Source organism: Acinonyx jubatus, chromosome D4 (genome assembly GCF_027475565.1).
Source record: "Acinonyx jubatus isolate Ajub_Pintada_27869175 chromosome D4, VMU_Ajub_asm_v1.0, whole genome shotgun sequence".
In the NCBI taxonomy this organism is placed as follows: Eukaryota; Metazoa; Chordata; class Mammalia; order Carnivora; family Felidae; genus Acinonyx; species Acinonyx jubatus.
In genome coordinates this window covers 80,314,716-80,341,118 of record NC_069391.1, presented here as the reverse complement: position 1 = coordinate 80,341,118, position 26,403 = coordinate 80,314,716, and the positions used below count along the sequence as shown (strand labels likewise).

The following is a 26,403-nucleotide window of genomic DNA, read 5'->3' as shown; positions in this document are numbered from 1 at the left end:
CTCTCTCTCTCTCTCTCTCACACACACACACACACACACACTTTGGTGTTCATCTTCGTTTGCCTTAATGGTTCTACTGTCCCGCCTTTGAGACCCCGTCTTGTGTGTTCTCATCAATATTACCTCTCAGGAGCAGAATCTGAGTCACTAACATTCTCTGACCAGTTCCTAGCCCACCCCAGCATGGCTGTGAGCTTTTATAAGCCTCTTTAAGTGATTTACCTAAAAACATAAACATTCTCCCTCCAGTATAATACAGCGAGTTCAAGCAGCCTACGTTCTGTGTACTTCCTCAGAGGTCCGTGAATAGTAAATATACCCAGGTCTATATAAATATCAGGCAAGTTGAAAGACATAGAGTAAAATCATCTTTGCACTTACCATAAAAATCCTGTGAGTGCACGTTAAAGGGGTAACCTGCATTAGAACAAGATACGCCCCTTTTACAACAGGTACTGGCCGGGACAATTCAGTCTTTGTCATTTATTACTTTTATTTGGACAACATATATACATATGTACAAAATACCAACTGTCAGAATCCTCTTTTATAATTTCATTTGATTTACAAAAACGGGACAGCAAAATAACTTAGGTCACTAATACTGTACAAAAATAAAACTGATTAAACAGTTGTAAAGATCAGTATCTTACAGTGTTACAGATCATTCATCTGTTGTGAAAGAACATCTCAATCTATCCAGAGTGATGGGCGCTGTGCGAAATCTACCTGCAAACTGACAACTAATCAATTCCTGTAATATGACTACCAAATGTAATTCTCAAAAGAAGCATGATGTAGAGTTAGACCTTAAAGCTGGGGCATCATTCCACAGTGGTGAAGGGCTTTCTTCTTTTCTAACCAAGGAGAGGAGTTATCGTAACTCTAAAACTATTAAATTTTCCAAAATAGGACAATTACTTACAGTATTAGATAAAACGACGTTTCTTTCTTTTTAAACACCTGCAACAGTCTTTCGAAAAATTCAGTTTGGTTAAAAAAGTAAACAAAAATTACTATCCTGCATTTGGATTTTTATACGTTAAATCCATGGTCTTTTTAATATAAAAAGTAATTCCTTCATAGTTTGAGTGTTCAATGAACTGTAGTAGTCCTATTTGAACCATATCTTGATATAGTAAATCTAATTAGAATGCTGGTTCCTGTTTTGTGGCATGTTAAAACAGGATTTATCACGAAGAATAAAAAGCCTTGAGTTTATACGTTACGTTACTATAACATGTAAGAGAATATCAAACGTGTGTTCTTCAACAACTTGAAAAGGCAAGTAACAACTTTTTTTGGGAAGTAAATTGTGCAATTTTTTTTTTTTTTTTTTAAAACAAGTTGCTGCATTTATATCCGCCTAAGTAAGTGCTGGACGAAAGCCACATATAGATTTACTCCTGAAACTACAAAGATTGTCTTTCACTGACTTTGCTTGGTTTTCCTTCATTTCTTTCTGCGAGGGGGAAGATGCGTTTGTCCAAGTTAGCGGGTTGCTAGGCAACCCCAAACTCCTCACTCACCAAAAGGCAGCCTGTAGAGGGTCACAGGCAGAAACATTCCATGAGCTCAGTTAAGAAAGAGACAGCCTAACCTATTTCATATGGGAGAACAGATGTCCTTAAAACTCATTTTGGACACAGAAATTAAAATTTGGTTTAAAATAAGCGTTTCAAAAATCTGAAACAGAGGTAGAAAGTGTTCTTTATTTTTCCTGACATGTTTTCCCGTGAGAAAACACTTTCCTTTTTATCTCAATGGACCGTTCCCAGTCCCTAATGTTAAAAGCAGTTCTCTTTACAGAACTACTAATACGACTACACTGGTGAAACAAACAAAAGTAAAACACACCATGCTAGTGATGGCTATTGGATTGGACGTCGGAGTCAGCCGTGACCCACGCCGGCTGTAGGAACCCACACTGGTTCTAAACTGTCAGGTGAAGTAACAAGTTCGCGGACAGGGAGGCACCCTGCGTTTGCGTGACACATCTCATAGTACACGTATCCACCAGAGTGCACCGGAGCTCCCTGTTTGAAATATCAGATAAAATTGCCAGAAAAGCACGATTTCTGACAAAAGAAAATGTAAACATTTCTCCCACGATCACAGCTGACTCCCCTACTTGAGGTTTCTTCTTAGCTATGAAAACAGTTCATTTTTCTGGCCAACGTGACGGCCAAAATTAAGTTTGCAGGTGAATGGCGGATTACGGATGCAGTGGTTTAGGCCATTGTAGACACCTGGATACAAGACATATATAGTGGTGAGGCTTCTGATGGAAAAGATACAGTGATGTGTTTTCCTTCGTACGTATGGAAGTGTGCCTTTCGTTCTCCAAAAGGGACAGTTTTGAAGTCACCTTGGAAATCATCAGGTTATTTTCCCTCGGGACTCACTCCTCACAGGGATGTGCTTTTCTTTTCACAGGTCAGCTCCCTTTTCCTTTCACACAACTCTTGCACCTGTTAATGGGAGTTGTGGGAACATGGGAAGGAGACCAACAAATCTTTTCTCCACAAAATAGGTGTTTCCAGAGCAACTTAAGGTCATGCACCCATTCAAATAAAACCCAACAGAGTCAAAACCCTCTCCCTTCGTGGCATTAGAACAATAAGATGACATTAACTAAAAGGATCGGAAAATTTGGAAAAGTTAATAGAGTTAAAATTCTGTTTGTTCTTTTTGAAATTAAAAAAACAAAAATACTACCCTCCTTCTCCTTCAGCATCTGTTGTATATATTCTGCCCTCACATCTCTGCCATGATTTCATAGGGAAATGTGTATACTGTAAAAAAAATAATAATAATAAAAAATAAAAAATAAAAAAAAAGCAGATTATAACGTGGTTCCAAACAGAATGTCTGCTTCTATCCTTAAAGCATGTACTGAACTTCTTCATCCTCTGCATTAAGAAAATAAAAGTGCAGCTTATGTTCAAAAAGTACGAGTCATACAAAGCAAGGTTTCAAAGTTCTGTACTTAGTGTAACCTTTTGAAGGTTTGTCTTGATTAGTATAAATTCAGACTGCTTACCCATTGACTATAAGTAACTTTTTTTTGTTTTGTTTTGTTTTCGAGTCTTTAGATGACAGATCATGCTGGAATAGGTGCGCTCTTGCTTGCGTAAAGACAGCTGTGCTATGGCGTGGTGGGTGGGTGGGTGGGTGGGCGGCTGGTTGTTCTTTGTCTCAAAGGTTAACGTGATTCAAGAGAGTGGTTTTGCTAAAGAAACCGAAGCACACTCGTCATTACATCGAAGAGGGTAAGAAAACAACTCTGAGAGACAGCAAGCAGGAAGGGCCCAGGATCACTGTGTGATGCCACAGGTCAGCTCACCCAGTCCGACATATGTACACCAGTGTTGAATCTTTAAAAGTCTACCCCGCTCCTGGCCTTATCCCCCCCTCCCCCCGCCCCCCTCCGCCCCCCACCCCACCCCCCAAAAAAAATAAAGGAGAGAGAGAGAGAGAGAGAGAGAGAGAGAGAGAAAGAAAAAAAAGCATTTGCCTTCCCTCCAACAGTCAGAGACGGTCAGAGTGCCTCTGCTTGGGGACCAAGTGTGGACTTTGATCTCAGGCTACGCTGTGCTTTTTAGAAAACCAGGCGGGGGACAGGGGTCGGAGGGTGGGGGGGGGGGGCGGGCGGGCGCGCCCCTCCCGGGGTGGAAGGGGGGTGGTGGTGGTGGCGGGTTTGGGAGGGTGCTGGGGGGAGGGGAGGTGACAGTCCTGTCCGGCGGGCGCGCCCGGCCCTCACAAGGGGTTGGCCAGCGCCTTTTTGGAGCGCTTGATCATACTGGGGTGGAACTCGGTGTGGCGCCGGGCGTGCTTGGTGAGGTGGTCGCTCCTCATGAAGCGCTTCTCGCACAGGGGACAGCGGAACTGCTTCTCGCCCGTGTGCGTCCGGTAGTGGCGCGTCAGCTCGTCCGAGCGCGAGAACTTTTTAAGGCAGTCTGGCCACGTGCAGGGGAAGGGCCGCTCACCTGCGAGAAGGGAGGCAAGACAGGGCGCGGTGACACAGCACATCCCAGGAGTGCGCGCTCCCAGCCGCCCCTCCCCACCCCCGGGACGCGCAGGGGGGACCCCCGGGACCCCAGACAGTGACTGCCTTGGGACCGGCATTAAGCCGCCCGCCCCGGGGGGCACCGAGCAGACGGTTCCGAGAAGCGTCTTCTCAGAGCACGTGAACTTGCTATTTTATGCCCCAGGGATCCCTGAGAGCCTTGGACATTCTTATTCGGTTGCTCAGGTTCTCTCCCAGAATCAAAAACCCTTGGCTGATTTCCCGGCGCTGTGGACCTCAGGCCGCACGTCCAACCAGCCCCCCAGCCGGAGCTGCGACCCCCCCTCCAGCTGCTGAGTGCCCTGGCCGCCCAGCGTCTATGTCCCCAAGCCTGGTGACAGCCCCCTCCCCGCCTCCGACAGGAAAGCTGGCTTGCTCCTGAGCACCTCGGCCAGGAACACTTTCAGGGACATGAAATCTGCTTCCGTGCAAAAGGCCTCGCTTTAAGTCCTATTGCCTTAACACAAAACAGCTGTGTGTTCCCTCCTTTGGGTGTCGGAAGACAGCTATCGTGTCTTTCTCTGATCTCTTGTTCAGACTCAACAATCCCAGTTTCTTCCACAGAACAATGAACCTCATTCTAAACTGTTAAGAGGGAAGGGCTCCGCGTGAGTTAACTCACTGAATGCTCACAGGACTCCCCGCGGAGGTGGCCCATTTCACAGATGGGGAAACAGGCTTTTAACACCTACCAGGTGTTTCCGGGGCGCCCCTCCCACCCCCCTTGTGGTCACTTTCCTCAGATTCAGCATATTGTCTGCACGTCGCACTGAAAATGCAGCTAAGCCTCACCCTCCAGGCGTGAGCAGGCCACCTCCTGGCCCCGGAATGGCAGGAGAGGGCCTGTGCCCACGTTTGCCCGGGTCCCGCGCAAGCACAAAGGCGGAATGAGCTGTTTAAGACGAGAGTGTTGTGTGCTCCTCTTGTGAGCGCCTGCCTGCCTGCCTGTTTCTCACCTCCTTCTAGCAGAGCCCAAAGTGGATGCTTCACAGACCCAGGGCTACTGGCTCCTGCCCTCCACAGAACTCTCCAGAAGAGTGCATGTTTTCTCACTCCCGTCCCCACCTTCCTGGCTGAGAGCTGTCCAGAGTGGTGCATCTGAGTCATCCAAATATTATTCATCCTTCCCCTCCCCCCGGGCCAGCTTCTCCTACCCGGTGCCAGAGATGTAGACATACTGATAATAAGGACAAAACCAAACCTTTGTCAGCTTCGTGACAATTTCCACATGGCTAAGGTTTTATTTGCTAGTCTCTCCGCAGAACAATGGTCCTCACACCCCGTACGACCTCCTTGTTCTTATGGGAAGCCCGGCATGGGCACAACGAATCTGTGTAAGTAGATTCGTTATATGTGGGTCTGTGTGTAAATCCCCACGGAGCCGGGGGCTGAAAAGCCACAGCAGCACAAGGCAAGAGCAAACCAGCGAATGCCGAACCAAGGTGGACACGGGTGCTGGGGTTAATGAGGCATGAGGATGCTCGAAGTCTCCAGGAAAGGCCCCCAACCCCCCAAAACAAAACAAAAAGAAACCTCGCTTCAAACCCAAACCCTCTGAAACACTCAACGACGTGGAATCGAAAACTACACTTTTGCGTCTTCTGCTGGACCCAACGGCACCCTACCCGGTTCAGAACTTTGGAACAAAAGGTGGAATGCAGTTTGCCACAGCCCGGCAAGGTTGAGCCTCCTAGGACAAGGACAACATCATGTGTGGTCGTGTGCTGTTTATACTGCCGTGCATTGAGTAACTGCCCACGCGCATGCTACATATGTGTGTTCATGTGTGTGTGCAGAGCTGAGTCTGTTCATCCTCCAGATCGCTCACATGACCAAAGCCTGCTCAGAAGTTCCCGGATCGCTGGGGGGAGACAACTTCTGCCTGTTGCAGAACGAGACGGCCACCAAGTCCTCTTAATCCCGTGAGGGGTCTATGGGAGAGATGTTCTCTTAAATATGTTCTGTTAACATACACAACAAAGGGTCAGAATTCACACAGCAATGAATTTTATAACTATAAAAGCAAACCAACCGAGACCGAAGTGAACAACCCTCTCTTATCTCTCCGTCCTGGAGCCGTTCTCTCCACTGCTTTATGATTTGGTGGTGAGGAAAGCGACCGAAAGGAAAAGCTCAGTGTTTTCTCAGTGCTTGTTAGGACAAAAACTCATTGGAGGGATTTTCTTGGAGGAGTGGTAATGTGGGTTAGCTTACTCACTGGCACATGTTTCTTTCAAGTGAGTCAGGAGAGGAGGTTAATTTATTGGAAAGGATCTGTGTCCACTGTGGGGAAAAATGGATCAGAAGACCTCTCTGCTGTGGGCTGGATTGGAAAAGAAAGAAGGCACTCCTTCTGTTTTAGGAAGATGGCTTTGTGCGATACTCAACGGAAAATTGTCATGAAGCCCGAATCGGCTGTAAGTACAGAACTTACAAGCATTTATGCTTACAATTCACAATTCACATATGTTTCAAGTGTAATCAGAGTCCCTTCCCATTGAATTCACCTTTGGTCTAGCTTATGCCTACCCTGTCTTCACTGCCCTCCATGGTTGTCACCACGTGACTGCTCTTCTTCCTTCTAACCCAGATGCCGCCATTGACCTAGCATCTTTATCCCTGTTGCAGAGAAGAGGGGACCACCTAGTGAGCCCAGAGCAAATCAGAGCCAACAATAGCGTTTGTTAGACTCATATTACTTGTATAATTCAACCTTACAGTTTCTAAGCATTTAAAAAAAGATCTACTTGTCAGTGACTTCCTAGTGTAAAGGCTCCAGGATCATTTTGATTCTTCTTGGATCCCTTGGAAAAACATTAGGAGATTTTTGGTCAGCGATCTAAATCAGGGGTTTAGCAAACTACAGCCCACAGGCCAAATCTGACCTGCCATCTATTTTTGTAAAATTCCATGAGCTAAAAATGGTATAAACACCATTCTTCTATTCGGTTTTTACCAAATAGTTGGGAGGAAAAATCAAAAGAATAATAATATTCTGGGATAGGAGAAACTTTGATGGGATTCAAATTTTCACGTCCATATACAAAGTTTATTGAGCCAGAACCATGCTCATTTGTTTCTGTATTATTATCTCCGGCTGCTTTTTCACTATAACAGCAGTCTCACATGGTTGCAACCGAGACTGTACGGCCCATGAAGTCTAAAATATTTGCTATCTGGTCACTCGTAGACAGTGGGCGGACACATGATCTCAGTCTGAAAATCTGAACTTGTAGCTGGTGTGCACCAGAGTTTGCAAATCCAAACATCTTCAGGAGTCAGACACATAATAAAAATGGGTGTGGCGCGCCTGGGTGGCTCAGTCGGTTAAGCGTCTGACTTCAGCTCAGGGCATGATCTCATGGTTCATGAGTTTGAGCCCTGCGTCGGGCTCTGTGCTCACAGCTCAGAGCCTGGAGCCTGCTTTGGATTCTGTATCTCCCTCTCTCTCTGCCCTTCCTCTGCTCATACTCTGTCTCTCTCAAGAATAAACATTTTTTAAAAATTTAAAAAATAAAAATGGGTGAAATGCTAGGTGTATTAGATCATGGATTGTAGTGGAATCCATGGCCGACTGGACGGCTCTTTGTCCCCTCAAAGGCATTCACATTCAACACTTTATAAAACATTGTGCCAGTCAAACAATGCGTGTGTGCAGGAAGCCTGGATTCTTCTTGGAGACTTACAATTTGTATCCCTTTGAAACCATCTACCTCTTTAACCCAGTGAAGAGTTTACACACAACCTACTTTGGGATACATTTCAGCTTGTTAGCTAATAATAGACACATAATAAGGTATCATCCAGAAAATGATACATGTTTTGCACCTAAGAAAGTATGGAATGGAGAAATCGTAGGTAGAGAAGGAACAGAATTTAAGGCTGCATGGGACCAGAGATGGTGGGCAGAGAAGAGAGGCTTGCCCGTCATCTTGCAGCCAAGAGGAAATCAAATCAGGCCTTTTTTTCACTCAGCGCTAAGGCCCACAAAGAACAGGTAGCCTTCTTCACACAGAACGAATCATATGGCAAAGCAACTATCAATTAAAGAATCTTTAAACTTGTCTTTAGTATTAATGCGCGAGCTACCATCCTCCAGGGGGGTTGGGGAAAAGGAACAGACATGTACTAGTGTTTTATTTCTGGCCTTTACAGGAAAACATAGCCAGAGGCAGTGACACAATAAACTCTTGCTTTACTGGAGCAGAGCTGTTAACAGCACAAGTTCCTCTGCGCTCTCATTATTTATACACCACTCCCCTCCCCTTTGAGCGACGCGCTAAGCACCTCTCGCTGACAGACTCCGCTCAGAGTATAAAATAAACTTGATCAGAACGGCTACTGAATACTGCACCTGGTGTGTAAAAGACTTCCTTTGCAGAGGCAGGTCAGGCCTCCAGAAGGCTCCTGGGCCTCCAATGGGTTCAACAGAAGTGGAGTAGAGCCTGCTGGCGACGTGCTTGCCTGCTTAGCACAAAGGACGGAGCCTCCCCCCGGCTTGGTGATTAGTCGACAAGCCAAGTGGGGAGTTCTCCATACAGAGGGAGAATGGCTATACTCAACCCCCCTCCAGGTTCCCCTGAGTTCAGACAGGCTGCCCCTGGGGTACTGGCCTGGGGTCCGGGGGACCCCTGCTCTCAATGCACTGCTTTCCCACCTGGTTCTCCTTCCCTTCCACAATGCCACAGAAGGACCTAAAATGGGCTAAAGCAGGAAGGTTAAAAGTACAAATTCTGAACCTCCCATTGCTTCTGACAAACGTAACTCCATCTAGTAAAACCAGAAGGGATCTCTAAAAATGCCAATGAAGAAACACAGCTTCTCGCGGATATACAAAATCAGGGCCACTTCTTCAGGAAAAAGTAGTGTTTTTTGATCGAAAAAAGCAAGTAGGATTCCAGAGATAAAAGGATAATTTGATACTAGAAAATCATATTGATATGGTTCCCTGTTTTAACGGACTAATACATCTGCTCCTACCCTCACACACAGGATCTCTTGAAAAATGCAAAATGGCGTTTGATAAAATTCAACATCCATCCCTAATAAAAAGCTTTTAGGAAAATAGAATGATTCCTTAACAGGATAAAAAATATAGATCTGAAGCCTTTTCCTAGCAAGGTCAATAGTAAAATAAAGGTAGCATTCTATTAAAGTCAAGCTCAAGGCATGGATGGACACTGCCCCCATCATTATAGCTACTTAATGTTGTTTAGGAAAAGTGAGTGAGCACAATTAGATAACAAAATAAGACGTAAATCACTGGAAGGAGAAGGTCGAATCAGAATTATTTACAGCTGATACAACTTTCTATCTGGGAAGTCTCAGAACAATAACCAAAAAACTAATATAAGTTAAAAATGCATTCATAGGTGTAAGTATACAAAAGAACAATGGTTTTCTTACATGCTAACCACAGCCAATCAGCATAAGCCTACACTAAAAGTTCAGGACCTGCATGAAGAAAATCATTAAACTCTGATATAAAGGAAAATGAATATTGGAACATTTCTCATGTTCTTCGATGGTAGGACTCAATGGCGTGAATGTGGCAATTCTGTGCAGATTCATCTATGAATGTAACACGTACCATAGAAATTCTTTTTTCGTGAACCTGACAAAATTATTCTAAAGTTAATTTGGAAGACTAAATACACTCAACTCGCCAAGAAAATTTTGCAATAGAACAACAATAAGTGAGCACTTGCAATACCAGTGATTAAAATGTATGATTAAAGCTGCAATAATTGAGATAGCACGAGACCAGCACAGGAAAAGACGAATCAGTGGAACAGAGTCAAGTCTGAAAATAAACCCAAGGCTCGACAGGGATGGGGGTCTTTCAAATTAGTGAAGAAATGAATATTTAATTCAATAAATGGCATAGACATCTGGTTAAAAACATTAAATCTGGATCCCTGCCTCATACCTTTCCCTTCAATAAATTCCAAATGAGCTCTATACATAAATGTAAAAAATAAAACCGCAGAGGTGAGAGAAAATATAGGCGACTATTTTTAGAATCCTGAAGTGGGGAGAAGACTGTCTAAATACGAAACCAAAGGCAAAATCCTATTTGAAGCATAGTTTTGAGATACAATAAAAAATTTTAAACTTCTGCATAGTAAAATATATATATATAAGTGAAAAATTTTAAGAGCCGGAACAGTGAACTAGTAAAGGAAATTCCAGCATAAGACAAAAAGTTAAAATCCGTAATATGAAATGGACACTGAGAAATCAAAATTAATAACCCAATTTAATAAAATTGGGCAAAGATGCAAATAAGTAATAAAATAAGAACTACTAATGGCCAATAAATAAATATATGGCAATATATTCAATCTCACAAGTAACCAAAACATGCCAATTAAGACTCCAATGAAATATACATCAGGCTGGTGAAAATGTAAAGAAGTGTGTTCACAGACCTATTGCTGATGGAGGCATCAGGAAACCGACCTTTTACTGCATGAGTGGGACTTATAACTGATCTAGTGCTATCTGGCAATGTATTCATCTAGGAATTATTTTTGGTAATAATAAAGAACACGGAAGTATACAGGGATACCAGCATTGTTCATAAAAGCTAAAACTTGGTAACAACTTAAATGTCTGACAATAAAGAAAGGGTTTGATACATTATAGTGTATCCATAAGGTGGAATAATATGTACTTGTTACAAAGATACTAGATCGTTACAGAATGAAATGGAAAAATGTTAGCAATACACCACTAAGTGAAAAGGACAGAGTATTATCTGCTGTATATGTATATGGAACATCTATGGAGAGAAAAAATCCTGGAAGACTATATACAAAATAGGAGCAGTAGCTATCTACAGGTGGGGCGGGGTGGGGGGAGGGGAGGATAAAGAATAACATTTTCTTTCTGTAATTTTCCCGTATTTTCTGATTATTTTTGTAAACAAGTACAAATTTATGAGACAAAGTCAGAAAAAAGTCAACAAAGGAAGCATGCATTTGAGTTTAAATGTTTCCACAAATGGGTGGATCTTTGATCAAGAATATATTCTACCTGGAGAAGTGGGGGCCGGGTATTTATTTTCTATTGAGAAATTAACACTCCCGTGTCCGAGACCAAAGTAAGAAGGATCATTCTGTTTCCTTCTCAAATTGTTAAAAAGTGAGAAACTTTCAGAGCGTACTTCGTGTGTTTTTTCTCACTCTTCCTTCACCCCCTCCTCTCCTCCCTTTTCTATATATGAAGGGAAAACTGCCCTCCAAGGACAGACGAGAAGCGCCCTCCAGACGCAGTGTTAATAGGACAGTAATGGTAAGGCTGCCCCACAGAGGGGTGAGTTTGTTGGGAAGCAGGGCAGTGAGCGTGTGCAGAGGTACAAAGCCCGGGGTCCAATACAGGGTTCATGGGTGAGACTGGCTGGCCGCATACCCACACAGACCTGCCCAGATCCCAGGCCTTTGGCACCCCCATCCGGTTGTCCACTATCACATGTCCTCATTCCCACGGGAGAGTCAAGTTGACTTTTGGGTACAAGATGGGAGCCTTTGCTCTATTGTTTTTCTTGTGTGCTACCACCAAGGGTGGAAGTGCCCATGGACTTGACAGAGGAGGTATGTAGGCCATCTTCGGGAGTAGACAATTCTATGCTTCCCTGTGTAAATCGTTCCAATTAATTATGACCTCAAAAATCAAGACACCAAAAGCCTCTTGTTTGCTCCAGAAAATATTGCTACCTACATATGCATATGTAGATGTTCTGAAAACATAAAAGCACTTGACAGGCCTAGAAGCATGATCCTGCCCGAATGCCATCCCATCATACTGCCATTTGCTCCCGGCCCCTCTTTGAATCCCTCTTGTGATCTGGTTTCTTTTTATATTTTATTTGTTGCTACCACAGAGTCATTTTAGAGTCTGAATGGGAGATTTTACTTCCCGGCCCCTGTGTTTTTCTGTGGAGGGAAGCTTGCCTCATTCTTTAGGTTCTGTGGAGGGAAGCTTGCCTCATTCTTTAGGTTCGGAACTGGGAAGTGTGTCTGGAACATCTGTCACACGGCACTTCTTCAGTGCAACGTGTTGGCGTCCAGGAAGCAAGCCCGTCCGAATATTGTGTGTGTGTCCCCAGCCTCAACTGATCTGTCAGACAGCTCATGCGCTGGGACCTCAGACATGGAGACGGCAGACAACAGATTCGGGACTCTAGGCAAAAGGTATGTCCCGACGTCTCGGTGATACAGTCCCGATCTCAGCAACTCTGCATCGGCACAGGTGGAGTGACCTCCCCACAACCACACACACCGAGGTCCAGGCCCAGATCCGCTGGTTCCCATGCTCACATCCTTCCTGCCATCCCAGATCACACTGCTTCTGCCCAGTTGTTTGTGGGAAAGAGAACTAATAAATGAACCCACTAAACATCGAACAGGATGTAAGTGTTTAATAGCGAAACTATCCTGAGAACACAGATCCTTGAATCTTTGCATTCTGGGTGACTTTTGTAACCATCGAATTCAAACCTGTTGTGTTTCAGATCACACTGACTCAGGGCAGATTACTTGCCCAGAGATGAGAACTGGTTTTCTTTTTCTTTCTTTCGTTTTTTTTTTTTTTTTAAATGTTTATTTTTATTTTTGACAGAGAGAGAGACAGAGCATGAGCAGGGGAGGGGCAGAGAGAGAGGGAGACACAGAATCCAAAGCAGGCTCCAGGCTCTGAGCTGTCAGCACAGAGCATGACATGGGGCTCGAACTCACAGACCTCGAGATCATGACCCGAGCCAAAGTCGGACGCTCAACTGACTGAGCCACCCAGGCGCCCTGAGAACCGGTTTTCAAATTCCTCCTTCGGTTTGGAGCACAAGACAAGATTGGATGCAACACAAGAGCAAAGGCACTAACTCAAGGCAGAGTACGTGATTCTCTCATTCTCTTATTCCCAGGCTCTTCCTTCCAGCTGGATTGGCTTGAGGGGCAGGGGTGGGGGTGGGGGCAGGCATTTGCGGTTTAAAACAAATAAGTGCTGCTGAGCTTTAAGTTGCAAAATAGGGTCTGAAAAATGGAAAGCAGACCCTGAAGTCCTTAAATTTAAAGTCTCTTGATTGGCCAGTGCTTCCTACCAAGACCTGAGCTATACAGAGAGGCTGGAGGGGCTGAGTTTGGAGAACAGACGTAGAGGTCCCTAAGAAGTGCCCCGCATTCTCTATTCTGCTAATAACAGGGGTGGGCAGTCCCAAGGGGGCCGACCACTGCTGCCCGCACCAGCCCCTCTGGAAGGTCCCCACAGGCCAGGACACCTGAGGGATCAGGCCCACGACCACACGGCTGGGAGAAGGCGACAGGGGTCCTTAGTCACAGAATGCAAGGATCTATCACCTGCAGCCATTGTACAGCGATCCCCTTCAGCAGAGGATGCCAGTGCATGAGGACCAAGACCCAAGCTAGAGCACGACACCCCAGGGGAGACCACCAAGGTCAAAGGACGGTGCTCAGCGGACGGTGTGCAACATCGACAGCCCTTTCCTGATGCCAAGATGCCAAAAAAAGAGGCGGGACTCTCACCGACCAAATGCTAGATCACTCCCAGGAGAAAGAAAGGCAAAGGGAGAGGGAGACAACTCTGATTTTGCAAACACTTACCCAAAGAAGAACACCATTCAATAGAGAAGTGATGGAGACACGCTGAAGAGGAGCAAGAGGAAATTTCTCAACCAACAGCACAGATGGGTGGGGGTGAGGGTGGGGCTCAAGAACCCAGTTCTGACTATGGACAGTTACACGGTGCACACCCCAGGTTTTAGTGGGGAATTTGTGCCCAGTGCACACAGGCGCTTTGGAAGGCCCCCTGAGACTTTCGGCATCCTTAGCAGACACAAAGATAACCTTTCTGTTTGTGCACTTAGGCGAAATCATGTGGCATCCACAGCTTCCGGCCTGGAGTGGCCGCTATCCAGAGGGCCGGATCTCTGAGAATACCACGGGTCGGCGACAAAAAATACAGGAGATGAGACTGCCGTCTTGTTAGAAAACTGTCTGGTCTACCTGCCAGCCAGGCTGTGGCACTCGCCACGACTCAGGGGGCCTAGTGATACTGTGGCACTGTCGTCAGCCTCTTGTCCCCGGGCTCAACCACTGTAGGACACTGCCGGCCCCACAGGAGGGCTGCGATGACCGCAGGCCATGTGGGCCACTGTCAAATCATTTTTCAAGCTTTAATGGAGTGAGCCGTTAATTCATATTGCCTGGGCCCCTGGGTGGCTCAGTCAGTTAAGAGTCTGACGCTTGAATGTGGCTCAGGTCATAATCTCACGGTTCTGTGGGTTCGAGCCCTCCACTGGGCTCTGTGCTGACAGCATGAAGCCTGCCTGGGATTCTCTCTCTCTCTCCCTCTCTCTCTGCCCCTCCCCTGCTCATGCTCTCTCTCTCTCTCTCAAAATAAAAAAAAATTCATATTGCCTGGTGTTTGGTGACCACAAAGCTTGGAGGGACTCAGCCATCCGAACTTCCCCAAGGAGTCCCCCTGCCCGGCTCCCCGCACATCTTCCTCGGGAAGAAATAACTCAGGTTAGAGGGGGAGAGCCCACGTTTCTGTATGCTGGGGACCCCCTCCTCCCCCCCCGCCGCCCTGCCTTCAGAGGGATAATGCACACCAGACAAGCCTCTGGTGGCTGGCCACTGGTAAGATTTATGACACGAAAGAGAGGAAGCCAGCTCTTTCTGCTTATTTTCGTTAAAACAGCAGTGGTACAAAACTACCGTAGAATTATGGCAGCATAGGGATTTAAGTCATTTTTATGTGTTTTTTGTAAGTTATTTTCAAGAGCTAATTTTTGCCTCTTACAATTTATTATGGTGTTTTTGTTGGGCATCACACGCTGAATAGACTCCTGAATCCCAACGGGAACTGTCGTATAAACAGCCCATCTTTGTAAAGATGGGGCCTTTATCTATTAACACACAGGGTGACAAACGTTCACGTAAGCACAACTCATTTCTCTGGGCATTAAAACAGACAGACGGCTGGAATTCAGACCAAGCAAATGGCTCTGCTTATCACACTGCTGCTGTTAACCTTATTCCACGAGAGGCTTTGGGTACTGGCTTCTAGAATATCCAGAGAAGAGGACATACAGGTATGAGCCTGAGCACGTGAAATAACATGTTGAAATAACCTATTTCCTGCGAAGACCATTTAGTACATGCACTGGTGGCCTATCTTTTAGGATGAATTCCAGAGATAGTTCAGAGTCCTTTCTGTTCAAAGAGGCGGGGGAAAAAGTGCTGTCATACTAATCTGTCCCTCATTTTGTCAAACTTCTGCTCTGTGGACCATCCTGTCTATAGTTCTACGTGGGCAGACAGAGTGGGTATCTGTTGGTTTTGCCTGTCCAGCATGCATTGCCTCTTTTGGGTACTAAATAGCACACCTTGAATTTCCTTTTGGAAACCACCCCTTCCCCACTCTAAGTCTATGTGATTTCGGGGTGGAGAGTGACCCCACACCCCAAAACTTGATTGAGTTCAGGGACAGACACAAGGTTCTGACTCCACTGTGAAGATTGAAGCCTGTGACTTTTGCTGGAATCATTCGGGAAGGAGAACTTTCCTTCCACAGGGCTTGCTGAATTGGCAGGATGGGAGTCTGCTGATGGCCACCTTACCGCCGTCCAGAGACAGGCTGCACACAGATGAAGCCAAAGCAGAGGACAGCGGGGCTGAGCCAGGGAGGGAGCCAGACACTGAGTTGTTGAATCCAGAGATACCAGAAACTAGGGCTACCCCAGATGTGTTGGCAATTTGAACCCGTCAAGTTTTATTTTTTATCGAGCCAGACCAAGATTGGATTCTGTTGTTTGTGACCAAGAGTCCTAAGACAGCTGCAGACCCAGGACCAGGTTCTTTTTCCATTGGAAGGAAGAAGGCTCTGAATAACTACTGGAAAGTATAGGATAGGTCTGGTCATAGTCCAAGATTTCTACAGATATTTCTAAACAACGTTCACAAAAATCATCCATGAGCCAGAGTCAGAACACAAGAGCAGAGAGCTAACCACTGGTAGCTTTGGAGCCAAGTTCAGGAGAGCCATGCAAAACACGGGGTTGCTTCCCACTGGTGGAAGGAAGCCCCAGGGGTCCAAGTGAACAATTCGGGCGTGACTCCAGCAGCTAGAAACATGCTAGGAAAATTCCAGAGTAACCTTGGGGCTAAGGTAACTAACTCCAAGTCTAACTCCTCCTATAAAATGAGAGTAAGAGTACTTTCCTATCTCATAGGACTTCTGTGAGTTTATACAGGACAATGCATGTAAACTATTTGGCTTAGAAGTTGGTATATAATAAATGCTGGATGTTACTGCTATTACTGATATTATTACTAATAGGACTACTACTAATATTAATAATTTTCTACTATTGCTGTTATTCACAACATTGGCAGTGCCTGCTTTCTGCATGTAGCCCAGCTCTATGGGTGGAGCGGTCGCTCGAGAAATAAGTATTATTCAAATAAATGACCTGCTGCTGGACAGATCTGGAATTGTAAACAAAATTCTAGGAACATCCAGGGCTTCTGGGCAATACCTGTAACTTATTTTTTTACTTTTTCAATACATTTTATTTTTATTAAGTTTATTTTGAGAGAGGGGGAGGGAGAGAGAGAGAGAGAGAGAGCAAGCGCATGTGCGGGGAGGGTTGAGAGGGGCAGAGAGAGAGGGAGACAGAGAGAATGCCAAAGAATCCCAAAGAATCTGTGCAGTCAGCACGGAGCCTCCCACGGGGTTAGATCTCACAAACCACAATATTATGGCCAGAGCTGAAACCAAAGGTCAGACACTTAACCGACTGAGCCACCCAGGTGCCCCCTAAATTATTTTTTAATTATAATTCTTGATGTGTGGAGACAGTGTCTGAAATGTTTTAAATACCTCATGTGATTTAACTTGCAGAGCAATTTCATGAGTATAGAATCACTGAAACCCATTTTACAGATGGGAAAACTGAGGCTCAGAGACTTTTCGCTGTACCAGAGTGGCAGAGTGGCAGAGGCGGGACTCTAAAGGCCCCGAAGCCCATGCTCTGCGCTCCCTACTGCAGGAGAGCCCCCTCCTGGAGCTGCCCTGGATGCTAACTCTCTAGGATGGGCTGGTCTCCCACCTACTCTTCTGACTATCTCCATCCCATCAGCGCTGGCCCCCTGAAGGGAGGGGGTGAAACCTTCTTTTCTCTTTCTTTGAACCAAGATGATCCATACAGTTCTTTCTAGTTCTGAAATGTCCATAAAGCTTTTTTTTTTTTTTTTGTCCGTTGCCTGCCCCTGGGACTCTGGGAGGCACTCACTTCCAAAACAACAGAGACTTGCCTTGGAAAAATGTTCACACTTTGTTTCAAACAAAACACTGCTGCCTGCATTTCAAATCCCTGTCATTAATTTTGCATGGCTTAAGCTCCTGTCTCTTTATTTTCATCTATGTAAAGAATGTCCTCGCTTTTTAAAAAGGCTCAATCAGGGATGAATTCCATTCTCCTGTTCAAATCTGTGATCATTCTCAATTTTATATTAAAAAAAAAAAACAAAAAACCAAGCAAAGACCCACTGGCCCCAGGCATAGATAGCTAGTGAGCTAGCTAGGTCTTGCTGTTCTAGAATCTTTAGATTTCAGATTCAGACGTTCATTTCCAGGATCCCAGAGGCTCACATACCTCACGATGAACCGAGACTCAAAGGGAAGCCTGTAGGTAGACCCTGGTGGACATGGGTTCTGAGCACAAATGGAAATGAACGGCTGGTAAGATCCCACGCCTAAAAAATGGATGCACCTGGCTCCCTTAGAGGGGAAAACATTCTCTATGAATAATAATGTGAGTCCTATTATTTGCTGAGGGGACTGCTTGAGGCCAGGATAAGACAAATGTTTACTCTTGGCCTTAATGCACCAAAAAGGTATTAAAGTTTCAGGAGGGCTCCGGGAAGGGCGGAGTAGGAAATCTCACTGGCACTTGGCCTTGAGCTGGTTCACACTGTGCGGCTCCCATAATAAAAGGGCAGAGGTCCCCCAGCTGACTCCACCTCTGCCCTTTCGCTGGGTTAATTTGGCCAATGCGAAGCAGCTCTTTAAACCAAGATTTAAAAAATGTTAACCGCAGATTGAAATTCTCAGGAGACCGTGGTGAGGGCTGGGAAGGGGGGAAGAATCAAATCAAAGAACTGCAAAGAATTCACAGCGAGGGAAGGTCTCCACGTGGGCCACGCTCTGGCCTTCCGCACTCGTCTTAAACAGCCCTTCGGAGTACATGGCGCCCTCTTGTGTTGCTGAGGAAACCGAGGTTCCCGGAGACCCGGCCGTGAGCCCAAAGTCACGTGCCTGTCAAGGCAGCCGGCCAGCCTCCCAACAACCGTGGGCTGAGCTTCCAACCCCCTCAAGGGCCCCAACATGCTGGCATGGAACAATCCCCGTATCTGAGAGGGTGGCCGTACCCTCTTACACAGGCCACACGATGGATGTGATGACCTCTCAAGGTCATTTCCAACCTCCAAGTTCTATTCTTTTGATACAGACAACTGCTGCCGTCAAGTGCTCTGAGCTAGGCCTGGGCCTGTGACTAACTTCCCAGCAAAGAGTGGGGCGGAGCCAGAGAAAGGACTGCTCAGAGACCACTGCAGAAGATCCCATTTCTTTTCTTTTAACCATCTGTGGGTTTTTGTTTTTTTTTTAATTTCCCCTTCCTGTTGCCCCTCCTTTTTGCGTGTGTTGCATGGAAACAGAAAGTGCCTTTGTACCAATTACTAGGCACTAATTTACGTTGTTCATTGGGCGCTGGGCTTGCTGGAGAAACACTAGGATAAGGTGGGAGGGTCGGATGTGGGGGAGGGTCGGATGTGGGGGAGGACGGAAGCAGCAGAGGCCTGGAATGTTGCTAGCTTTCCCTCCAAGCTGGAGAACCGGCAAGGGGAGGAGGGAAAAAAAAACCCTGAAAATTTGGAAGTCAGGACTAACGAAAATGATAAAGCTGGTTTTTTGTGGGTTTTTGTTGTTGTTGTTTTTTAAGTCAAGGACGCTAGTGATCATAAGGCATTCAGAAGTCCAAATAGAGGGGCTGGAGAGCCGACTCTAAGCAGGGCACACCAGCTTGCTTCAGGGGCTCTTGGAAATGTGAATACTGGAACCCACCCGCCCACTTTTCTTCTCCATGGACTTAAGGAAGACCACGGTCAGCCACTTTCCCAGTGTCATAGATGGTTGTCCCTGGGAAGCTGCATCTGGGAATTTCCCACAGACGTTGGCAGAATGAGTAGTTCTTCCATATTCTGTTTTCTGCCTCGGCTCCTCCTTGGGTTTCTCATCACTCTCTCCATCATTGTATGCTTCTCAGTGTTCTTAGACCTCTGTCATACAACAAGGGTTCCTTCTGACCTTACCAGTTCTTGGGATACGCTGCGACAACTGAGACAAGAATGTTAAATCTGACCCATAGGTTCAGAATCCAAGGATTCACTTCCCTCAGGTCTTTACATCTGAAGGTAATGGGGTGTGGCCATCCAAACGTCTCTGGGCTTCCTCTGCTGTCCAGCTGCTTGTCCCCTCCCCTCTCCTCCCTGCTCATGGAAGATCCCACAGGAAAATAGGAAAACAGGGGAATGGGGTTTTCACCCTGTAATTGTACTCCATGTGTATTTGCTGTCGTGAAACAGTAACCCTGCCAGCAGCAGCAGGTTTTTAAGGCAACCCCACTTTGCTTTGGTTAGGACAGCTAGAGGGGAGTGCCTGAGGACACGGGGTGTGAGGAGGAACAGCCTCTGGTCCTTCCCAGCTCAGGGACTGGTAAGGAAGAGCTGTTGGGTCCCCCGAAAGGCCTCAGTCCCCAGGGTGAGGTCTCAGCAGTGGGCAGCCTTCCGGGCCATCCTTCCTTGGAATCGAGGAAGTTTCAGCCTCCCATCTGCAAAACCCAGAAGCAAAGTCTCCACTGCCTCCTAGGAATCCTCAGAAATCTATCATCCTCTACAGCTAGAGGCCATTTGCAGCTTTTTGCCCTCTTCTTGAATGTGGACTGTCACTTTTTTCCCCGACAGGATACATGAGATTGTGTCTAGACAGTCTCACTGGGGAGCAGGGTGGATATCGCCCCAAGGGGGCAAAAATTGGATCTTTGGCAGGTGAAAAAAGTCTTAGCTATGACAGTGGTTTGTGGCCTTCTAAAGGGGCACGGTACGCGGACAGCTCTGTAGTACACCTGAGGTGCTAAAATGTCACGGGAGGGGAGGACAGTTATGGGGGAAAAATGTCTAAAGCTCCTTAGGAGAGAGAAAATGGTGGGGGGGGGGGCGGGTAGAAAAACAATGACCTGCAAGCTCCCACTCAGGCGAAGCTGTGAAAGTATTTTGGATGCAGCATGTCAGGTTGTGAAATACCAACAATCCACATCACTGGGGGAGCCCTGTGGAAAGAAGAATGTGACCGAGAGAATGTCCCCTCAAGGACCAACACACACAGGGCCTCCCTTCTATTTATGAAGAGAAGAGCGAGTGGCAAAGACTGGACAGGGGCTCAAATTAACAGCCGGGCCGGCCCGGCCCAGAGGCCACTTCTGAGCTAAGGCCCCTAGTCTAGGGCCTGTGGGGCCTGTGGCCAAAGCGAGACCTTGCCCTGTCCCTGAACGCCTGCCTGTCTCCTGGGTCACAGAAATAGGTCCTTTCTCATACCTCTGATGGCATTAGACTCTCCTGAACCAAACAGTTGACTCTAAACCTTTTGCAGTAATTATAGGAGAAGACTCCAAGGGGGCTCAGAACAGGCCAGGGCACCTGTATAAGCACAATTTTAAAACTTTGGTCTCAGGGAAGGAACACCCTGGCTCAGGGAAGGGACATTCCTAAAGAGGCCAGAAAATCTATTTCCAGTGTTGGAGGAGACCTTCTACAGTGGGGCTCTTCGGATGCCTTCTCCCAGATATTCTCAAGTATCCTGGGAAGACGTTCAAACGGGATAAGGAGAAAGAGAAGCAACCACTCTTGGGAAAAGTTTTGTAAGTCTCGTGTCTCGTTGTTCTACATGAATGTCGTTATGCTCTATTAAAAAAAAAAAAAAAGTACTGTTTTTAAAACTCTTTCTGTAGAACCAAAGTGTGATGATTGGAACTTTGGCCCTTCTGGTTTTCAGAATCCCATAAACAGTGTCCTCAAGTCAACCCACTGTCACCATTTGGGGAGAGTCGACTTAAGTCTTTCCACAAAGAAAGTAAAATTATGCTTGGTGTGAAGTAAATAGAACCAAGGTTTCTATCACTGAGATGTCAGCCGAGCATGAGTCTACGTCAGCTGGTTCTAAAGACTTTGATCTGGAATTTGGATGTGGTTGTTTCCTTCCCCCAAAGATATCCCACCGTCCATAACTGTTCAAGGTGACCGAAAAGTCAGGAAACTTAGGATAAACTTGTTTTTTGTTTTTAGTGTTCATGGAAGGGTTGGGGACACGTGGGTGTGGCAAGAGTGTCTGGGGGGTCAGTGGGTATTTGTGGAGCCAGTTGGGGGTGCGTGCTCAGAGGTGGTGGGAGTGTTGGTGTGAGGGCTGTAAGGGGACATTCGTGTGTGTGCCTGTGCACGTACGGGAGGGCAGTGATGTGGGTGTGGGTCTGTGGGGGGTGTGCCAGGACAAACTTAAAATTGGTTGCATTAAAAAAAAAATGCTCCATACGTTTTCAGGCCAAGAACTCTAATGGATCTAATTGTTAAGCTGAAACATGACCATAAATACCTTCTAAAGTGTATTTAGACCCAAAAGTCTTGAAACCAAAAGGAATGTATCTGTGGCATTTTCCAGATTAACCATGGAGGTGCTGCTTACACTTTAGAGGCACACTGCGTGAGAAGGATATCAGACCTAAAGACTGAAAGAAAAGCAAATTGAGCAGAGTATCATAAAATGTAAACTGAAATGTGAACTGACATACTACTTAAAAATATGTTTATTTTATTCTGGGTTCCTGATTTTTGAGGATGCCCTCTCTGTTACACACAAACTATAAGATCCAGAATTTCTTGAGGGCTTTCTGTACATGGAATCCTATTAGCTGCTTTGTCTATGTTATTTAATCTTTGTTCAAGAACCTCTGGGTTCAGAGGTAATACCCTAGCCAGTGGATTAAGAAACTGAGGGTCACAGAAGGGGTAGTAAACTCGAATGCCAACAGAGATGATGTAAATGATTAAAATAAAGGTCACTGCCCTCTAAAGAATGATCAGTTCAAGCCAGTTGTTGCTGGGTAGGAATTCAGGCCTAGTTTTGCCAGATTGATCCATTTTTCCAGAGAAGCCAGAACTCTGGATTTGTGCCGAATCTTCTGATTTTTAGATGTTAGTAACTGATTCCATTTTTATTAACTCTGTGTTGGCCAAGCCAAACAGATCTGCAAAGCAAATTAGGCAGCAGGCCTCTAGTTTGAAAAATTTTGAATTCCAGTAACCTACTGAAGTTTCATTTTTCTTTCTTTCTTTCTTTCTTTCTTTCTTTCTTCTTTCTTTCTTTCTTTCTCTCTCTCTCTCTCTCTCTCTCTCTCTCTCTTTCTTTCTTTCTTTCTTTCTTGGTAACTTGCTGAAGTTTCTCACACCTGGGAAACAATCGGACAAGTGAGAACCCAACTCCAAATCGAGTTCCTCTCTTAGGACCCTACGGAGGTAGCAGCCCTGGATCAAATGCAATCTCCTTTAAATGATTCAACTTCTCAAGCCCCTGGTTCTATGGAAGTCCTGGCCCTGGGAGGGGAGCAAGCAGCAAGCAGGAAGGACTCTTACTGGGCCACGCTGAGCGAGGGGGTGTGGCCGGAATTTTAGCTGTTAAAACCTTCACAGAATGCAGACTTTCCAAGGGCTACCTCCTGTCCACCTCCTGGACTGAATACCAGCCAAAGCAAACCAGGAAGGTCCTTCCCTCATTTCTCCCCCCTCCCCGAGACAATCTAACTCGAAGCCGTATCAGAAACTTCCAAATGCGCAAGACCTACACATCTCTTAGAGTATCCTTTCCACATGCCTTCTTTCGTGGGAGTATGCTTCCCACCATATTTACAGAGGCCGAGGTTTTTGTTCGACCGTGTCCTGGTATTACAGAGCCCCCAAAACATAAATAAGACACCTGCATTCACCATATCACTAGTTCCAAAGGACTGACTGTAGCATTTAAAATGGGATTAACATTTCACTTGGTTTTCCACTCCTGACTGTGTAAAAGGTTCTCCTGGAACAGCTGAGCCGACGTGCCTTATGGAGAATTAAAGAGCACCACGCATGCACGCACACATAAGCAGCCATTTCTATAAATGCCTGACAAGATCACTCAGCTGAATGGTTCAGAACTCCGGGATTCTTTTTTCTAAGTCGCAAAGACTCACACAGAAACACTGGAGGTTCCCCAGCTACCCGCCTGGGCAGCTCCCTGAAGGAGAAAGTGCCTTTGCTCAAGGTGGCAGGCAGTGAGTGTCCCTGTGAACAACTGAACTCCGGGAACATGGCTGACGAGGCCAGGCCCGCCCAACAGCTGTTGGTGAGTAACACCCTCGGGTTAATATACCCCTACTTGACCCCAGGGAAGTCACGCTAGAGGTCGCATCCCCCAGCTCAGGCACACATCTGCCTCTCAACAACCTTACAGATACAAACTTGAAACTGCTGTTTTGTGGCAACTTGGGGATGACAACCCCAAACAGAGCCTGATTTTGCATTAACCATGGAGGAAATTCAGCTTTACTCCTTTGCCAGCAGCCACCTCCACAAGAAACACGTCCAGAGGAAATAAAATCTGAAATGCAGTTACGTGGCCTTTCTTTTAAGAAGCAAAACCAAAGCAGACCAACCAAGGATCATTTTAAAACCACAGGCCCAGGGCCTCATCTTAAAAGTACCAACAATTACACCCCAAAATGACAATACTTTTCTAAATAACTCCAACAGCCTCTTAAATATGGTGTCCTAGGATAGAAGGAAAAGAAGTTCCACGGAACGAATGAAGCCCTGTGCTTCCTTATCAGAACAGCAGTTGTAAAAAGAACCTTACTAAAGATGGTGAGATAGCAAGGCCCAACCCTTCCCAACTTTTTCCGAGTGTGTTAAACAGAACCAGCAGAATCGGCTGGCCGAGGTTCCCCCCTTAAGCCTCCAAGCCCCGTTCCGTACTGCATATGGCTTTCTGGCCACATTCCTTGGGTCAGCCCTTGCCTTCTGCTGTCCCTGGGAGACACCCTTGCACGAGGCCTCCAGGCGTGTTCTTTACAGAGCCTTGACCTCAGACAAGGGCCACACCTCCTCCCTAACTATTCAGGGGAAGGGTGCCACCAATCATGTGGAAACGAAAAATCAGCTCGGAAACCTCATTACAAAGGCCAACTAATCATGAAGTTAACCCACCGACCCATCACTTGATCAAACTCCGGTGCTGCCTGAAGCGGTGTTATTTTAAACCTCCCCGGGGACTCTTGGCCAAATTTAAAACCACCTTGGCAAGCCCTGAAAAGTAGCAAGCATACGGCTAAATGAGTCCTTAGTCATCCCTAAAAGGCTCCATGTAAAGTGTGCCCTTCTCCCCAGGTTTTGGCCATTCCGCTGCAATCCCTCCACAGAACCAAATAAGAGATACGCCACTTGACCTCCCCAATGCCAGCGTCTGCCCGGGTGGGGGTGGCCCCGCCGTCGCGGGGTGCGGGAGTCCTGGGGGGGCGGGGCGGGAAGGGCGGCACCACTCCCCGCGAAGCCACGCACAGGGGCTGGCCCTCGACACTCACTCTGCCCGCCAGGTTAATGCTCTCCATGGCTTCCAGAGGCTGGAGACAATTAAGGAGAGAGCGAGCTTTCCGTCTCTCTACACGGTTCAATTATTTAAAGAGTTAAACAGCATCTCATCCAAAATGTTGGCACCCTTGAGGCCGAGCGTGGTGTCCTTAACGCCCAGGAAGGCCGCCCGGCCAAAGGTTAACTAACCCCAGAGCTGGGTGGGAGAGAGAGGGAGACGCCGCTAACCTGTATGCACTCTGTAATGGGCTTTGAGATGGGAGGATTTTCCATAGACTTTCCCACAGCCACTGTAGGGGCACTTGTGCCTCTTTTCGGAGGCGTGTTTCCCCTTCGCAGCCACTCCAGGGTGGAGGAGGGAGAGCGGGCTGGGCGCGCTGCCAGGATCCTGTCTCTCCTCCGGGCTGTGAGAAGGACTCGACCCAGATTCGGTGGTCACGTCGCTGTCGGATCCCATATCCTCATCCGGACTCTCCAGACTGTCGCTGCACACCGAGGGGGTCTGGATGGGTCGGTACTTGTTCAGGTCCAACAAGCTCTTGGCGATGGTGACCAGCGTGCAGTAATCCTTCCAGGTGTCCCCCGGGTCACCGTGCTCCTTGGTCACCTCGCGCTCAGGTAGTCGCAGTCGCTCGGCGTCCGGAGCGCCCCCATGCTCCGGCACCGCAGCGCGGTTCGAAATGGAAACCAGACACTGGGCAGCCACGAAGTCCATGTAGGCGGCCGCGGACATGGTGCGGGCGACAGCAGCCCCGGCGGCGCGGCCGAACTTGGCGGTGGCTGCGGAGGTTCGGCTCGCCCTGCCCTGGCCTCGGACGACGAGCGCGGCGCGGCGCGGCGGCCAAGGGGGCGGGGGCGCGGGGCGCTTCCGACTCGCAGGAGCGCGAGGCGACCTCAGCCCCTCATCTTTACGTAACCGGCAGCGCCTCCGCACGCAGCATCCACGGCCCCGGGCTCCGCCGCGCTGCCGCCGCTCGCTCGCCGCCGCCCGCGCCCCGCGCCCGGCGCGATCCCCCCGACGGGCGCGCCGGCCGCTCCGAGCCGGCTCCCTTGGAAAGGTGCCACACGTGGCGGCCGCAAGTTTATGCGCTTGAAAACGCCCCCGAGGCGCTGGGAGAGGAAACTGCAAGAGAGGTACACGCCCTCGGCCGCCTCTCCGTCGAGCCGAAGCCGCGGGACATTCAGCCGACCACCCGGGCGCGCGCGGCGAGGGCCGGACCGAGCGCGGGGTCTAAGAGACACTTTTCCCCCAGTCCGCGGACGCCTTCTGAGCCCCTGCTCTGGCCGGTCCGCACCGTTCCGGCATTCTCTTGCTCAGTAACAATTTCGCAGAATCCCATCACGTCACAATCCAAACCCCCTCCAATTGGCCAGCGGGGAGGGTGATTCAACTCTGTTTACTTTCTCCCCCTGCCAGTCAGAACGGCCTTTCGGTGGAGAGGTGCGTCTAGAACTGAGGCGTGCGGCCAATCCGACTGTTCCGTTCCGCTGCCTCGTGCTACCCCTCCAGCCTCGAACGCTGACATTTAAAAGGGTAACAGCCGGGAGGCTGGAAGGGGGCCGCCGCTCCTCCTCGGGAGC

The 26,403-nt window shown here is 47.4% G+C and overlaps 1 protein-coding gene across 1 annotated transcript; it reads right to left on the bottom strand.

The window, feature by feature from the left end:
- Positions 1 to 473: 473 nt before the first annotated feature.
- Positions 474 to 26,266, bottom strand: KLF9 (KLF transcription factor 9). The gene is made up of 2 exons (XM_015083993.3): positions 25,051 to 26,266; positions 474 to 3,989 (listed from the first exon to the last, which is right to left on the bottom strand). Exons 1-2 carry the CDS (start codon positions 25,553 to 25,555, stop codon positions 3,760 to 3,762), a joined length of 735 nt encoding a protein of 244 aa, XP_014939479.1. The 5' UTR covers positions 25,556 to 26,266; the 3' UTR covers positions 474 to 3,759.
- Positions 26,267 to 26,403: the final 137 nt, after the last annotated feature.